At 44.2% G+C, this 16,833-nt stretch overlaps 1 protein-coding gene across 1 annotated transcript; it reads right to left on the reverse strand.

Annotated features, from left to right (window-relative positions):
• Window positions 1-325: 325 nt before the first annotated feature.
• On the reverse strand, window positions 326-1,432 carry BHLHE22 (basic helix-loop-helix family member e22; the record flags this gene model as incomplete). The annotated part of the gene is made up of 1 exon (XM_082674578.1): window positions 326-1,432. One exon carries the CDS (start codon window positions 1,430-1,432, stop codon window positions 326-328), a length of 1,107 nt encoding a protein of 368 aa, XP_082530704.1.
• Window positions 1,433-16,833: the final 15,401 nt, after the last annotated feature.

Genomic DNA, 16,833 nt, shown 5'->3' on the forward strand with positions numbered 1-16,833 from the left:
ACCCTTAAAGGAAAACTCTGCTTCCTCGCGGTCTAGGCTGCCACCAAAGTTGCCACTTTTCCGAGGAAAAAAGACATCCATACTCTATCCCAACTCCACCTCCCTCCTCCCTCCCTCCCCACCCCGAAGACCGAGATTCTGGGGATGTCGAGGCCAGAAGTCCCGTTTGTCTCTGATAGTTCTCCGCAGTTCTCGCCTCTGCTTTTGTTTTCTCTGCAAATGTTTCACGACTACGAGAGGACCAAATAAAGGGGGGTGGGGAGCAGCTTTTCACTCTCCTCTAGCTTTGGGGTCGGTCTTATGTTTTTCGGGGGGTGGGGGGTGTTTAAGGCTTCTCCGTGCACTGTTTGCAGAGGCTGGAGGAGACGCTATTGAACAGGGCGCACTTCTCCGGGCAGGTGGCGGCCGGGGGCAGCCCGGCGCTGAACGGGTAGCCGGCAGCCTGCTCGTAGGCGCCGAGCGCCGGGTGCAGGGCAGCGGCCGCCGCCGCCGCCGCCGCGGAGCTGGGCAAGGAGGCGGCCGAGATGGCCTGGCCCTGGTTGAGGTAGGCGACGAGGCGCCGCATCTCCTCCAGGGCCTGCGCCTGCATGAGGATATAGTTCTTGGCGAGCAGCAGCGTAGCGATCTTGGAGAGCTTCCGCACCGAGGGGCTGTGCGCGTAGGGGATCACCGCGCGCAGCTCGTCCAGCGCGTCGTTCAGGTCGTGCATCCGCCGGCGCTCCCGGGCGTTGATGTTGAGCCGCAGCGCCTTTTGCTCTTTGGATTTCTTGCTGCTGCTGCCGCCGCCGCTGCCGCCGCCGCCGCCGCCACTGCCCCCGCCGCTGCTGCCCCCGCCGCCGCTGCCGGCCGGGCCCCCCGGGGGGACGCTGGCGCCGCCGTGGAGGTGGGCGTTGGAGCAGCCTTCGGCCGCCTTGACGCCGCCGCCTCCCGCGCCCGGGGAGGCCCGCGGGTCGGCGCCGCCGGCCCGCAGAACCAGCTCGCAGCGGCCGTCGCTGTCGTCGTCGGGGCTCTGCTCGCCGCCGCTGCTCTCGGCCACCGAGCCCCGGCTGGCGCTCTCGCCGTATTTGAGGCACAGAGCGGCCCCAGCCGGCAGGCTGCTCAGGCTAGGTTCGCCCCCAACGCCGGCGGTGCCCACGAGCAGCCCGGGGACGCCCACCCCGCCGCCGCCGCCGCCGCCGCCGCCGCCTCCCCCGGGCGGCGGCAACAGCAGCCCTGCCCCTTCGGGGTCAGCCGGCTCGAAGCAGCCCAGAGGCGACGAGGAGGAGGACGCCGGGCGCTCCCGAGGCGGCGGCGCCAGGGACAGGTCCATGCTCGGGGGCGGGGAGCGGAAAGCCGCCTCCAAGCGCTTGGCGGCGGAGGCGCTCAGGCTCTTGTGCAGGAAGAGGTCGTCTTCGCCCGCGGCGGCCGCGCCGAGGTGCAGCCCGCGCTCCATGGTCCAGCGCCGGCCGCCGCCGCCTGGGCTCGGGAGTCGGGCGGCGCCGCAGCCGCGCCCGAGCCGGGCTCTGGGGCTGGTGCGCGCGTCGGTCCCGGTGCTGCTGGCAGCCCTCTCCCCTTCTTTTTCTTTTTCGCCTTCCCCCGCGCTCGCCGCCTCCTCTTCTTCTTCTTCTTCGTCTCCAGCCGATGGTGCTGCCTGCTGGGGCTCACCATGGGCCGCGGCCCCGCATGGTGGGAGGGTGGGCGCGGAGGGAGTGGAGCCGCCGCCGCCGCCGCCGCCGCCGCTCTGAGCCCAGCCCCGCGCCTTCTCTCCGCACCGTTTATCTTGCTTGGATTCACCTTCAAGAGATTTCCGGACCCATCAACCAGCCGCCGCCACAGACGGGGGAGTCTTTTACATCATTATCTCTGAGTAGGTTATTATGAAGAAGAGTCGCCTGTTGGGACAGAGCTTTCTACCCAATCAGGTTAACGTTTTAATTAATAGGATTAAAACGGTAACAAACAATCGCAGGCGCTATCTGGCCGCGAGTCTGAATAGTTTCATTTCCCAGGTCTGAAGACAGGCAGCAGCTAGAGCTTTATAAAAGGCGCCTGCTCCATTATTCTGCCTGCCATCTGTATACACAGCTTAGCGCATATGTTTGCAAGGCGCTGGGTCCTGTTAGTAACCCAACAACTGCCTTTAGCTTGACATGTGTGGCGACTTTCACTCATCAATGAGCACACTAAAAGCCCTACTTAGAGCCGAGGATGTTCTTTGCTCCTTCAGCAAATTGTAGATCGGCGGCGAAGCCTGGGAGTCCCGTGGAAAGCAGACGCCTCCCCCCACTGCACCCCCCTCCCCACTGCCCTTCCCTCGCCACTACTGTCTCATCCTGTGCTACATGACCCTTTCCGGGGGAGGCTGATACTCCACCCCTGTTCCTAGGATGACTCTGGTCTGGATGTGGAGATGGGATTTTCGGGGGGAAGTGGTGTCTCCGCTGGCTTGCCCCAAATTCACCCAAGATTCTTAGTAAGACAGCAAAGCGATCGCCCCCCCCGCCCCCCCCCCGAACACACTGCCTTATTCCGCCCCCGCTCACCCACTCCCTGCCCATTTCCTACCCGGACTGAGGCGGTGCTGGGGGAGAGGGGAGAGGAGGGGTGGAGGAGGAGAGAAAGAAAATGAAGATCGAGTTGCGTATGCAGCCCATTAGATTTTTTTTAAAGGGAGGGGGGTGCTTTTGCAGCCGTCTCCAAAGAACGGCTACAGTGATGGTGATTAATGAAGCACAGGATTTCCTAAACAGGAAGAAACTGATTGCTCAAACTTTCCTCAAGATGAAAATCCAGCTGTTTCGGAAGTCAACTTCACCGGTAGTCAGATCGTCTCACACACCAAGGAGGACATTTGTGCACATTTATTTACCCAGAAACGTAGCCGCCATAGCTAGGAAGCCATTCAGGGACATCTGGGTCCGCCTCGGTTCTTGGAGGGAGAGGAAGGCGAAGTGTGAAAACAAGTGCTCCCCTTCGGATGGGAAGTGGTACACGCGGTCTTCCAGCTCCTGTGTCCCGTATCTGGGAGCACATGGTATTTAGCGGCTGGTTTTCATCCTTATGACATAAGTAAAAACAATATTTCCCAACACCCTCCGGTAAATCTCTCTTATGTGGCAGAATTACTGAAGCTTATGAAATTTTTGGTTTCTCTGGTTTCATTAAAAACCTTTTAATTGTGGCTTTCAGAGTTGGCCCCAGGTGTTGGACTCTTTTCATTACATTTTGCTCTAATGTGATGAAATTCTAATTCTCTCCTTACCATATGGTTAAATTTCCCCACTGAGAATTAGTTGAAAAAGGAGAAATAATCTATTAATCTCTGTAATAGATTCACAAATGAGGTTCGCCACAGAACCTGTTTTTGAATGGTAATATCAGAACAGTTGGGCGCCTTATTTCATAAAGGAGGGGTGAGGACGGCATAGAAACGTCTGCATTTTCACCTGAGGAAAACGGGCCCAGCGGTATCTTTTCAAAATAATTGCCTGAGATTCAGTCTCACCGGGACAGAAATGCTACGCAGTCATCAGCTACCTTCGTGCCTTGGGATTGACTGGATCCCAAAGATTGAGAAAGAGCAGGCGAGCTGCGGGACGTTTTCCAGCCTGGGACCCGGGCCGGCGGCTCTGGAAGGCTCGAGCCGGCCCACGTGTCTCGCCTGGGGACCCCAAAGCACGTAGACGTGCGGGGCGGCCCTTCGCTCACCGCTTCCCTCCCGCCTCCGTCCCCCGGCGCGCGCAGCTATTAACCTCCAGCTTTAGGAAGCTAACGACACGCTCCTGTTACTGTTTTTCAATTAGCAGCTTTGTTGTCACCGGGCTCATAAACAAAGGTTCTCTATAAACATAGGTGAGTCGTGTGTGCCTGATACTAACTGACCAAAGAACTCTGGCCACTTAGGGGAGGACCGAGGCTGGCACCGTCGTGCCTCTGGGCGGAGTGGAGACACGTTTCCAGTGTCTGACTCGATTCTCCCTCCGGCTCCCCTTTCTAGAGCGCTGGCACTTTCCGCAGGACGCCTGTATTCCTGCCGGCCACTCAGTGGGCACTAGAAGGGTGAAGGAGCTACCATGTCCGGGCCGGGTGGGAGCTATAGGGTTTAGCTACGAGCGCCACATGGGGCTATGCCCTGCGGGACAGGACTGGCCAAGCTGGGGCCACCCCCGAAAGCGGCCAAGATGCCGCTAGATCCGCGACCCCCGACAGACTCCGGTCCTGCGCCGCTGTCAGATAACTCAGCCCCGAAGAGCACCTCCTGGCCCTTCCCGGACCCCACTTCCACGCCCTCCTTCCTCTTCCCCCGCTCCCCGCTTCCGCCATCGAAACTTCCGGAACAAACTTTTGCGCAGCTTTATTTCACTCAGTAGGAGCCCCAAACCTCTTTCCTTGGCGGTTCAAGAAAATCCCCCTGGTCTCCTCGGAGGAGGTGACTGCTTAATAGTCCCTGGAAACTTAGATTTTGGAAAGTGCCGAAGAATTTATAGGAGCTTTAAATGTGGGCCTTATAACAACCTTCGGGGAATGGTCTTTGAGGTTTATGCACTCGTAAACTTTTGCTTATTGCTTCTGGGAAGTTGTCAGGCACTTAACGCTGCATTTATCTCACAGGGCAATGAAAACACATCTGCCCGGTGTCTCGTTACCTGGTTTAATCGTCGCCAGCCCTAAGTCACGGCCTAGGCTCTTTCTCCTCACTTGAGTGATCCCGCCGCCTGGTTTCGGGCCAGTGAAGGGCTAACGTCACCTGCTCACTTAGCACCCTCTGGCCGTAAGAGCTCCAGAAAGCTCTGCGCTTGAACTTTGCTCTGCCAAGAAGAGGGGAAAGGGCCTGGGTTCCTGCTATAACTAGCAAGTTGTAAGGAGAGCAGAGGAAAAGCCAAAATAAAAAATTTCTGGTTGCCTGGGAAGAAAGGGTGGGAAATTAGCCCGCGGCCAAAACTTCTGACCCACAGATGACCCCTGGAAATGAAACATTGGAAGCGAAATCCCCTGAGTCTGTGCAGTTTCAGAGAAGGTCAGGGTGAGTTACCGAAGCGATTGGGGGACAGGAAACGCAGGGGACTGTTTCCTCTGCCCAGTCATGGTGGGGCAGCTCAGGCCACTCCGTGGTCCAGACGGTGGGGTGGGCGCCATCGAGGGACACCCAGCAGGGCGCTCTTGGTACTGGGCTGGTTGGCGCATTGAGGCTGGTTGGTAGACACATATCAGGATAGGGAGCATTCTTGGCCGAGTGTTGAGTACCAAATTTACAGACGCCAGCGCATGTTGTGCAAAGATGAATACAGTTTTGTTACAGCAGGAAGGAACACACCTACGGCTTTGAAAGGACTCTTAAATACTCAGCAAGCCGCACCGCATTGAAATTACAGAGCTATTGAGTTTTAGACCAAACTAATTTTTTAGGTCACTTACATTTCTTAGTGATCGTCTTCCTTAATATTTGCTTGAAATTTGAAGTAGGAACCCACGTAAAATCAGAACGGAACACGATCTAATTCGTCATTAAAGAGCAAAGCCAGGAGTTCCTCTCTGTTATTTTTATAGCCCTGATAAACAGCTTATTACTTATCTAGATTTAAAAGTTAGGAGAACCCCAAAAGACTGGGATTTGAGTATCTGTGTTTTCTGAAAGGGAGAATTTTCCTTGTGTGTCTGCATTTCAATTTATCTATCTGAGAACATTCTAAAAAGTAAAAAGCAAAGTTTGGTAAAAATGACATGAACTTTCGCTTGGGAGCTGCTCAGGAAAAGCACATTCCCTGAGAGTGACGGAAACCCTCTGGGGGCTGCGCATACCCTGAGGCGGCGGAGTCCAGCCTGGGAGGTCGCGTCAGGCAGGGACTGCGGCGACCCAGAGGGACTTTCTGTCGCAAAACCGCGGAGGAGTACTGGCTCCGAGCCCTCCTCCGCCGCGTCCAGCGCGCGCAAGCAGGGCGCGCCCCCAGTGCTCAAGGCCCGTGCACCCTTGGCCGCTCTCCAGCCCCAGTCAGAGGCACGTTGACCTTGAAGTTGCATTTGCCTACCCCCCGCCCTTCGCCCGCCCCACGCCGACTGGTGGCTCTTGGGTCAGCTTGAAGCCCGCACAGCTGAGGTTCATCATCCTGCGCCCCCGCCGGGTTTGGGAACGCAGGATCTACTTGGTGGCGGAGAGCTTCAACCCCATTAAGGTGAAGTCAAGGCTTTCGGCCTCGTTTAGTCATCAATATTTTCTTACCCTCTTGGCTAGGTCCCTCAAAGCTCACTGCAGAGAGATGCTATGGGTCCACGTGTGTGTTGGGGATTGGCGGGCCTAATGAGGAGGAGGGCAGCGAGGGTGCCGGGGCCCTGGGAGCTGGACCATCACTGGCAGTGCGCCAAGGGCCCCAGCCTTACGATTGATCTGAAGTTCTTGGCAATTCCAAGTACTTCGACCTTGGAAAAGCAGGAACCTGTTGATATAAAGTTATTTCGGGAAGATTTTCCCTTTGTGTATTTTAAAGGAAAGAGGTTGATCCTCAAGACTGTTTGGCGGCAAGTTGTTTGAAGTTTGAACAAACGTTGAAGGGAACCGCTCAGCCCCCAGACAAGCAGCTTTTTCGGCGAGACGGCGCGCCCCACGCGGGCGCGCAGGCGGGTGCCCGGGCTCGCAGCGAAGGGCTCACCTGGCTCCCGAGGGATCTTCCCATTGCCGCCACTTTTAAGGGGAGGGGCACGGTATAGCGAGAGAAGACTTTGGCGCCCGTCTATCACTGCTGGGACCCCAGCGATCGGGTAGTATGCACGGATAGAGGAAAACTTGTGAAAAGAGTTTCTGAAGAATTCACTCCCTCCTTCGTACCTGGACGTACTCCTGCGTTCAGTGACACTCCCTAGGGACTGATAATACTTGTGTTACACGTGTTTCTCCTTTCGAAGCTTATCTTTATCGAATCTTGAAAAACATTCGATTTTTTTTTTTTTGGAGAAAGAAAAATTGTTGGGATAAAAAAGTGAACACGTTTAGGGCTTGTCTGCTGTCCACGAATTAAGGAAGAAACACTAAAAAGGGCTCAGTTCTGCTTTGGGATTTTAGCTCTGAGATTTAAAACCCATAGCGCCATCTCCTGGCAATGAGGAGAATGTAGCGGTGGATGACAACAGCATACTTAAATGCTGAATATGAAATATTCAAATATGGGAGACACACTTTATTTTACGCCTCAAAAATTATTTTAGTGATAAAGTGATTGCGATGACAAAAGATGAGCTGGAAGTTTATGATCATTAAAGGTTGCTAGACACAATCCTGGAAGCTAATTATTTGTGAATAGAAGTTTGTGTGTTACATTTACACACACATTGTTTTTATAGATTGGGATATAGTTATTATTCTAGGGACTTGTGATAAAATATGATTCTTTAACTTATCATAAATACATAATTTGATGGAAGAAATTAAGTCTCAGATTAATTTCTAAATCAGGATCTGAACTAGTTATTTTACACAAAAAAATACTGTAACTTTATAAATAACTCAGTGCTCTCAGGCATTAATTGACTAGTGAAAAGCAATTGCTGAATTACTGTTCGGATACTTTAATCACCAAGACATTTCTCGTTCAAGTATGTGTTTATTCAGTAAAAGCAGTTCTCTTGGTTTACTTTTTGTGGACGATGCTTATGCTTACCATATATGATAGAAAGGAGATTACTGTGAACTGATGGTGTGTTGAGACATAAATTTTCCTCCTAGTTCCTCATTGAATTTTGCTATTCAACATTAGTAAAGAATCTGCCCCATTTTTCTCAATAGCCCTTCACTTTCTTTAACAGTCTTATCATCTCACAATCTTTCAGAATGTCTAATTTAGGCTTTCTGAGCCTGAAATTTCATCTGAAGCTAAATCTTTTTCCAAAAATTTAATGCACGTAATAGAACCATGGATACCTAACACTTTCGTGAATTAAAATATTTCTAAAGTATGAGTATTTTTGCAAGCTTTGCTCCCTTTTGTAAGATTGAAATCCAGTATAGAGATGATACCCCAATTAAGAACATTTCTCATCTATGATGATATGCCCAGGCCAGCTGCTTGAAATACAAATAAAAGTAGATATGCCTTTTGTAGTGTACAAAATATTATGAATATCCTTCAAAAATATTGTAGATCAAACAGACAAATGTAAACTTCACTTCAGTTGAAAGATTAATTTTATTTGATTAATTAAAGTGAAGCCAAATATTTGGACTCATTTACTCTGTCAATGTAAGCCTTCCTGTTTGAAAGAAATTTGATTATATATAGGAGGAACTAGATAAACAGATGGTTAGCTAGAGAGCTTTTCACAGTTGAAATTTTTAAACTTAACATGGATAAGTTTGACACCTTCTCAAACATCTTCGATGAGGTCATTTGATCTATTCTAGCAATGCAGTATTGCTGCACATAATCATTTTAACTTATGTTTAAGAAACATTTGACTTGGTTTTCCTATTAATGTATTTGGATTAAAACTGTACTGTTTTGAGTTGTCCACTTGGAAATACATACACACACATTTGTGCTGTATTTTCAGAGTGGTAAGCAAATGTTAAAAAAGGAAATCAATAGCGGCAAGGCATCATAAGAGTGCCTCAACATAAAAATAACATTCCTCTGATGAAATGTTTCACTGAGACTACCTGAAGGGGGCCATCGTTTGCTTACAGTGACATTGGCAGGCAAACCAGGATATCTGTCTGTTGTCCTGAAATGCCTGTGTGGAGAATGGATGATGTTACCGTGTGGCAGAGAGAGATGAAAGGTAATCCTCAAAGTGACTTAAGAGTCTCCTAGGCCTTAGGTACTTATGAAAAAAAAAAATCTGCCATTGCCTTCCCAGATAAGAAGTTGAGGTTTTCCTAGGAAGGTTGTTTTGTGATACGTGTACATACTTAAATATCCTTACTCCCTTGAGTTACCTCCCATATTCCCATTGTTTTTGAGAACAAGGGTCATGGGGACAGAAAGGAAGAAAAAGGAAGGAAGGATAGAAAGAAGGAAGGCTGAGGAAAAGTAGGTATGCAGAATAGAGGACAAAGGATGCAGTTAGGGTGTTTGGTGTATGTGGAAAGTGCTTGTCTCATGAAGATGAAGTCTGCTTTTCTTTTCTTTTCTTTTTTCTTTTTTTTTTCTTTTTTCTTTCTTTTTTTTTTTTTGCGGTACGCGGGCCTCTCACTGCTGCGGCCTCTCCCGTTGCGGAGCACAGGCTCCGGACGCGCAGGCTCAGCGGCCATGGCTCACGGGCCCAGCCGCTTCGCGGCATGTGGGATCCTCCCGGACTGGGGCACGAACCCGCGTCCCCTGCATCGGCAGGCAGACTCTCAACCACTGCGCCACCAGGGAAGCCCTGCTTTTCTTTTAAAAAGAAGTTTTTCAATCCCTGGTCGGGGAACTAAGATCCTGCAAGCCACGTGGCATGGCCATAAATAAATAAATAAATAAAAATAAAAAGAAGTTTTTGAATTATGATTTTTACACATGTCCAAACCTGATTGCACTTGTCTGTGATGACTTTAAAAGACATGAGTAGGTGTAGTAGAAATAGCAGATCCTGGGCAGAGTAACTATGTAATTTTTGGCAATTTCCTTGATCCTACTTAGCTTCCAGAGGAAAATGGATCCATTCATCTTCCTTTCCTGACCACCCCTGGGTGTTACTCCAAGGAGACCTTGTGGAAGCATTTTGTAATCACTAAAACGTTATGTGAATTGAATGTTAGCACTTTATTATGCTTCTTTGACTGTTTCATCTAAACCAGTTCCATCACCTTGAATTATCATTATGGGTTTGTATTTGCTCTCAGGTGCTGGCAGATTTTAGAGCATCTTTCACTGCTGGGGCCACGTTGGAGGGTCCTGGGAGTAAGAGTGATAGGTACTGGACCTTTTGTGTTCCCACCGTCAGAGCCCATCTCCTCCACTGCTCTCCCCTCTCCTGAATATCCCTACGCCCTGCTTGGGGAGCACTTGCTCTCTTTCTGCGGTCTTGGATGAATGAATTTGCCTCTAGCCAGTTACAAAGTGGTCACCATAGTGTGATTTGACTGAACTAACTGGTGTATGGATGGAGAAAGGGCCGTGGATTTGGTGCAAAGTCAATTCTGACTTGGACATCCCCCTGTGCTTCTATCCTCTACCACAAGCTTCTATTATAACGCTTCCAAAGGTGTGGACCACGCTTTTCAACTTAGTGACATTTGTTAAATTAATGATTGCATCATTTTTCTTTCTTCCGTCTAGATCATTAATATAAAAGCTTTGTGAACCCAGATCTATCACTGGTCTTAGTATGGTACTTGTTTCTTCCTTCCCACCGCTGGATACATCAATGCTATTATTATCTCTGTTGTTTATGGTCCATCAGGCAGTTTTCAATTCAGTTGAGGGTGCTCACTTCAAAGCCAATTTGAATTAATTTTTTATGAAAGATTTATGGAGACAATGTATGTCAAAGGTCTAAATTTGTTACACACCTTGCTTTCCCTTACCCACTAATTTAGTTATTTTTCTCAAGAAAGGAAATCAGGTTTGTCCGAATTATTTTTCTTTTTATTCCTCAGCTGCTGTTTATTGCCTCCTAGGCAATATTCATTATTCTGTAACATTTGAAGATAATTTCTACTTAAATTTTGTTTTATTATTTTACTAGAATCAGAGTTACATCAATTCTTTGTGGATTGAGAAATGCATTTAAGGTAATGTGATGGTAACATTATTTATAGAGATGCATTTTATAGATTAAGGGTGGAAAGGCTGTCCTAAACAAGGCAAAAATCCAGAGACTCACACAGAAAAAGGTTGACCCATTTAACTACACATTTAAAAATTAGAATTCCTGTTCTGCAAAGAATTTCACCATAAACAAAGTTAAAAGACAAATAGCAGACTAGAAGGAGAAAATAAATACATTAAGTATACAAAGAGCTTCTACAAACAAGAAGCTATCTAATAGAAAAATAAGAAAATAATTTAATCTGGCAACAAGTAGAAAAAATATAAATGTCCAAAAAAAGATATTAAAAGATGTTCAGAATCCTTAGTCAAAAGAAAATATAAATTAAAACATTTTAAAATAGGCGAAATTTAAAAAAAGTAATAATATATAGAGCTGTGAGGAAAACGGTTGTAGTGAAAATCAGTACAATCTTTTTGTGAAGGTGATTTTGGGTCTGACACCTAAGACTCTATCCTATAGAAATAATGGCAAGAGTCCTATAGATACAGGTATAAGGGTTCTCTGAAAAGACAAAAAATATGAAACAGTGTTCTTTAGTAATCAAATTATTAAATAAATGACGGTGTCTCCATTCTATAAAATAGTATGTTATAAAAAGTAAATGAAGTCAATCTATCTATATACACTGACCTGGAAAGACACTTCTGACACATGATTAAGTTGAAAAAGCAAGATGTAGAATCTAACAAGGTCATTTCTGTTATTAAAAAAGAGGTATGTGGGTGGACACATTCAGGAAAAAATTTGAAAGAAGTTTACAGAACAGTTACCCCTGGTTCTCTCTGGGAACTGAGGTTTGAGGGTCAATGGTAGGGTTTTTCAAGAGTTATTTTAAATAGTTTGATAAAGATTATGGGTGACAGACAGATATTTACTGTCTGTTATGCATGTAGATTTTTTTTTACAATTAAAAAAACTTAAGAATAAATGATTAAATAAATGAAAGTGTTAATATTTCCTGTAGGTTCTTTGCATCATTATTCATTCTCTTCTCTTTTTAAAAATATTAAGAGTAATCTTCCTAATTTTAAGCACTTGCTTTCCGTAATTTTGCTTCTCACATTTTATTACCTAAAACCATTTTCTTTCATGTTGTTTGGATCAAGAATGCATTTAAAAATAATAATATGTAGGATATAATGATATATCTTTGCTTAACAACAGATACCTGCCCTTTATTACTAGTAATTAAAGTTTTGAAGAAAATTTATGATAATAAAATATATTATATATAATATGCTATATAATATGTATTATCATATATTATATATGATTATATTGCAACATTAGTGACTTTATTGATTTTCAATAGGAATAATTCAGTTTTACTCTGTGAATTGAGCCATTTTATAACTTCTATCTTAGCTTGATCACAAAACTGTTTTTTAAGGAGCAGAACAAATATAGATTTTTGTGTAGCAAGAATTCTCACTTTCAGCTTTGACAAAGTGATTTTGGGGTATGGCTTCACCCTTTGATCTCCTTACATGTGTTTGGACCATCATTGGCCCATTCTATTTCCTGGTTCAAAAGTGGAAGAACGATGGTTTTTGCCTTCGAGGTTACTAAAATTCACACTTTAATCTTTCAGGGACTGCTATCTTCCAGTCATACTCAGATGTCTGACTGTCAGCTTTATGTCTTAGAAAGAATTCCTCGCAATTCAGGTACACTAAAGTATGTAACTCCAGCTAGCCTCTGTGTACTATATAACTTTTATAGTCATGATAAAAAATAATTTATTGAAAAAACTTAAACCTTTTCCAACTCAGGTGACTTTTGATTTAAATGTCTGTGATCCTGGCTGTGGTATTCAGTGATGGCAGGTTTCTTTTTTTTTTTTTTCTGAATTAAGCTTGCTGTTTATATTACAAAGTTTAGAAAACATGAAAGTAACATCATCTCAAAGATAACTGGTTAGAAGAAATGGGAAGTCCATAGTGCCCATTTTACCATTACTTGCTTTGGAATCACATTTAATACAAGGCCTAGAGAAATTTCCTATTCTTTGTGTCGTATTTTTCCTCTTCTATATATTTTTACTTTTGGGGGGCTGCTGTGTAGTGAAGTCTAAAATATAGCAAGCTTCAGTCTGCTGTGACTATTGTTTGAAAAAAACTTGTTAGGTGAAATTATGAGAAGCAACTTAAGCTATTAACAGTAACAGCAGATATTTAGAATAATAATTAATTATTAAAAGGTTTTTAGGAGGTTATGTAAAGGTGATGGTACAGGCAACAAATCTCTGTGAATGCTTAAGTGCTTAACCTCTGAAGACATAAACTCTCAGTATATTGTGATCTGAATTTGGAGGCGCTGTGCTGACAGCGGTATTTCCTATGCACACGGAGGGAGCTGACAAGATCAAGGTGTCCTCTGCAGCCTTAGACAGTCTGGTCAGGGATTGTAGCTGTTACTTGCAAGGAGTGTTTCACTACCTGTGGGCTGCTTTGTTACTTAGACTTTTGGCATTGAAATGAAATCACTCCTTACTCAAATGCAAATGCAAATAGCACCAAGCTATTTTTATATTTGCCAACTGAGCTCTTCTGACTCGGACTGTGGTCAAAGCAATTAAGTCATCTTTCATCTGTGGGTAGTTTGATGTGCCAAGACCCAAAAATATCATTTGTGTTCATCATGCTACCATTTCAAAGAAAGCAGTTTGCATATGACTTAAAGTCAGGGCAGCTCTTCACTGTTTTTTCGTTACTATCAACCCCCCTTATATTTTCTAGTTGCTGATGCTGTTATAGCTTTTATTTTTCTTTTGAAATGCATGGGACTTTTTTTTCGTTTTAAAAATATGCTACGATACAGAAATAGACATGTTGAATACAATCTCAGACTACAGTTATGAGGAAAGCTTTTGTTCCTTGTTTAATGAATACAGACACTTTTTGTGGAACTTGATGTTAAAATATGAAGACATGATAGTTGTCTATAGAAGCTTTAAAATCAATCTCTTCCATCTACACTCAAAATATACTGATGGATAATGAAAGATAAGAGAGCAAAACTTTTTTAAGGAGGGACTTGAAGAGATTTGAATAGTGCTAACTTACTTAATAGGATCTCTTAAATGAATGCATGGAAAAAAAAAAAAGAACCTCCACTATTAAATGAAGTGTCAGAAAAGGAAGTATATTAGAGAGGTTGACAGATGACAGTGTTTCTAAGAAGCACTGATTCTCAGTGAGTGCGACTTATAACAGAGGTGACAGTTTTGAACCATGGGTAGGTTTGAGAGGTAAAAGAAAGAGCAGAGGGCTTCAGCAGGAATTTCTTCAGCCTATTTTTGAAGAGTAACCGTCCTGCAAGGAGAAACTATGCTTCAAAGCTCATTAGCAGGATCAAATGTGATCTTCATCTTGATAAGAGTAAGCAGGGAGTTTAAAACTCACCTGAAGGTGCAGAATCAAGAAAGCCCCTGCCTCTGGGAAGCATGTCAGAGTAATTTTATAAAACCTAAATTAAGGTAAGTGGTGACAAAACCTATTTAAACATCCCAGCGATGCCTCTATCTGTACAAACCGGATTCAATTCATGCAGTGCAATTCAACTCAAATGGACCCAGAGCAACACAGCAAATATTCTGTGGTCGTGTACAGGGCTTTCTTTAAATCTTGTTTCTAAGAAGATTGCTTTTGGAAATAGATATCTAATTAATTTTTTGTTAATTAAATTCTATTTTAACAACAGCAAAAGAATTCTGAAGGAGACATGTGTGAATTGTGGGCAGGCTCTAGATGCTGTAGGGGAGAGAAGGTGTGCATTAATCAGGATGAAGCTGTTGTATGAGGTCAATGCCACCTATGGCCTAGTGGCCTAGATGGCGCCACTGCCACCTAGTGGCATGAGTTTGTGGACACGGTACATGTACGTGGAGTGTCTAGTTAATTCAATGTAATTTCAGTAGCGGCAACCGTTATACTAGATATCCTAAAAATAAATTTTCTACTTGTGATTGAAAATATCAAAATTTACTTTTTTCTTTACTTCGAGGAAAGACACCCCTTTTAGCACAATCTCTTCTTAGCTCTATATACACTCCATGGCCCTTATAATTGCATGTACATAGTTCACTTTAGAAAAGGAATAGAACATAATCATAGCATGCTAGGCTTGTGAATTTATTTGGCGGTTACAAAGGCACGTATTGCAAAATAGGCCATTAGATAGGCAAACAGATACTTCCTAAAATCTCATTTTATAATATAAAAATGGATTTTATGGATTTGCTCAAATGCATAACATAATTTCAACACTTCACAGGCTTATAATTACTTAAGATTTTTAAGGGTAGCTGGTGAATGCTTTCATACATTTTAGCTTTCTCTCTTTCACTGATTCTCATCTTCATTTGTTTCTAACACATCTGTAAACACATATTTGATATTTCATATTCATCATATTCAGGTTTCATCTTCTCTTCATTGTGCTTTCAGTTTAATTTGTGACTGTGAATAGTTACACACTTTATCTTATGTCTTAAAGGGAAAAAAAATACTTGCCACGTTATTCTATGAATCATGTACAGGAAGGCAGGTTGCTCCATTACTTGGAGTGTGAACTCCAGCGCAGCAGGTGAAATAAGTGAGGAATGGCCATCTTCTGAGACACATTCAAGCATGATGTTCATGGGGGCAATAGCGTCCATAGCTGGCTACGCTTAGCGTTTTCTTGACCTTCTATTATGAACTTCAAGGAGTCAAGGGACCTGGAGTCTGGTTCCAGTTTTCTGGTTAATTAAATTGTATGACACTTAACCTCTCTGATCCTCAGTTTCTTAATCTATAAAATGAGTCTATGTAGTGTTTTCCTATCTGGCACCTATCAGGGGAAAGACTGGCTGGCTCCTGATTTCTTCATAGCAACATCCAATGCCCAAAGGCAGGGCAGCAAAAGAAGCCTGATTCTGAGGCCAACTGTGACCCAGGAATGTTACACCCATCCAAGCTGTCCATTAAGTCTGACGGCAAGAGGCAGCTTACTATTCAGCATTGTTGAGTCCTTCCTAGAAAGACACCTTGATGTTGAAATTTGGCCAGCTAGGCAATTAACTAAAATAAAGAACTCAGGAAGGAAGACAACTTGATGAAAGGAATGGAGACGAGCATTTCATTTCAGTATAAAACTAAGACAAAGCATCTATGGGGATTATTAGAGTTGGGACAGAATGTAAACCTTGACAGACCAAAGATAAAAAAAAATGAAAGATAGGAGAAAGTGTTCGTGTGAGAATCTCCTCAGTTTACTATATTATCAGTCAGTAGTACTTAAAAGTGAACTGCAGTTTAAAAAGTAGCCATAATTAATTCCAACCCCTCAATCTTTTTCACTGTGATTTTTATTAATTTTAGTGGGAAGACTTTATCTATAATTAGAATGTTTTATGCTTCAATTCTGTTTTGCTGTTAAGTGCAAAAATTAAATAATTTAAAAACGTGCATAGAACGATCCCTATTTTATAGTCATTTACGTCTCTGTCTTTATCTGTATTTATTCCTATGAGGATGTCTAGGCTGATGATGACTTATGTTTCATAAGAATAACTTCTAGCTAGTTCAATTTGAAGTCATTATTTCTTTGGTTTTTTGGTTTTTTTTTTTTTTGGCTGGAATGTCATAAAAAAGCCATTTTAAATAAAGAATAAAATCTGGTGTTTTAGCTTTAGCTCGTACCATCCCCTTTTCCTATGGTTTTTGGTTTGGGACTTTGTTGATTATAGACTTGGAGTGAAGCATTTAAATATTTTGTTAATTTGGGTGACTAAAATAACTGGTACTATTTGACATGCTGAGTGCATAACCCAAAGATAGTATTCAAATTAAATATTCTACTGGATGTATCCTTGCTCCATACATGTAGTTTGCAAATGTTGCTTATTGTGTATTACGCATAGTATGATTTCCTTTGCTACCTAAAACTGTGAACTTTTGTTAAAATATGCATTATTTTGCTTCCAAACTCTCAACTCCATGTTCTTAAAATTGTATATATTAAAGTCTGGTCCTTAAAAGGAGGGCTTTTGGGCTTCTCACATGGAGTCTTAAAAAGGGTTAAACTCTCATCTTCAGCAAAAATCATTATTTGCAGTGTGAACATGGAAAT

Source organism: Grampus griseus (assembly GCF_964374135.1).
Source record: "Grampus griseus genome assembly, chromosome: 17".
NCBI classification, from domain to species: Eukaryota; Metazoa; Chordata; class Mammalia; order Artiodactyla; family Delphinidae; genus Grampus; species Grampus griseus.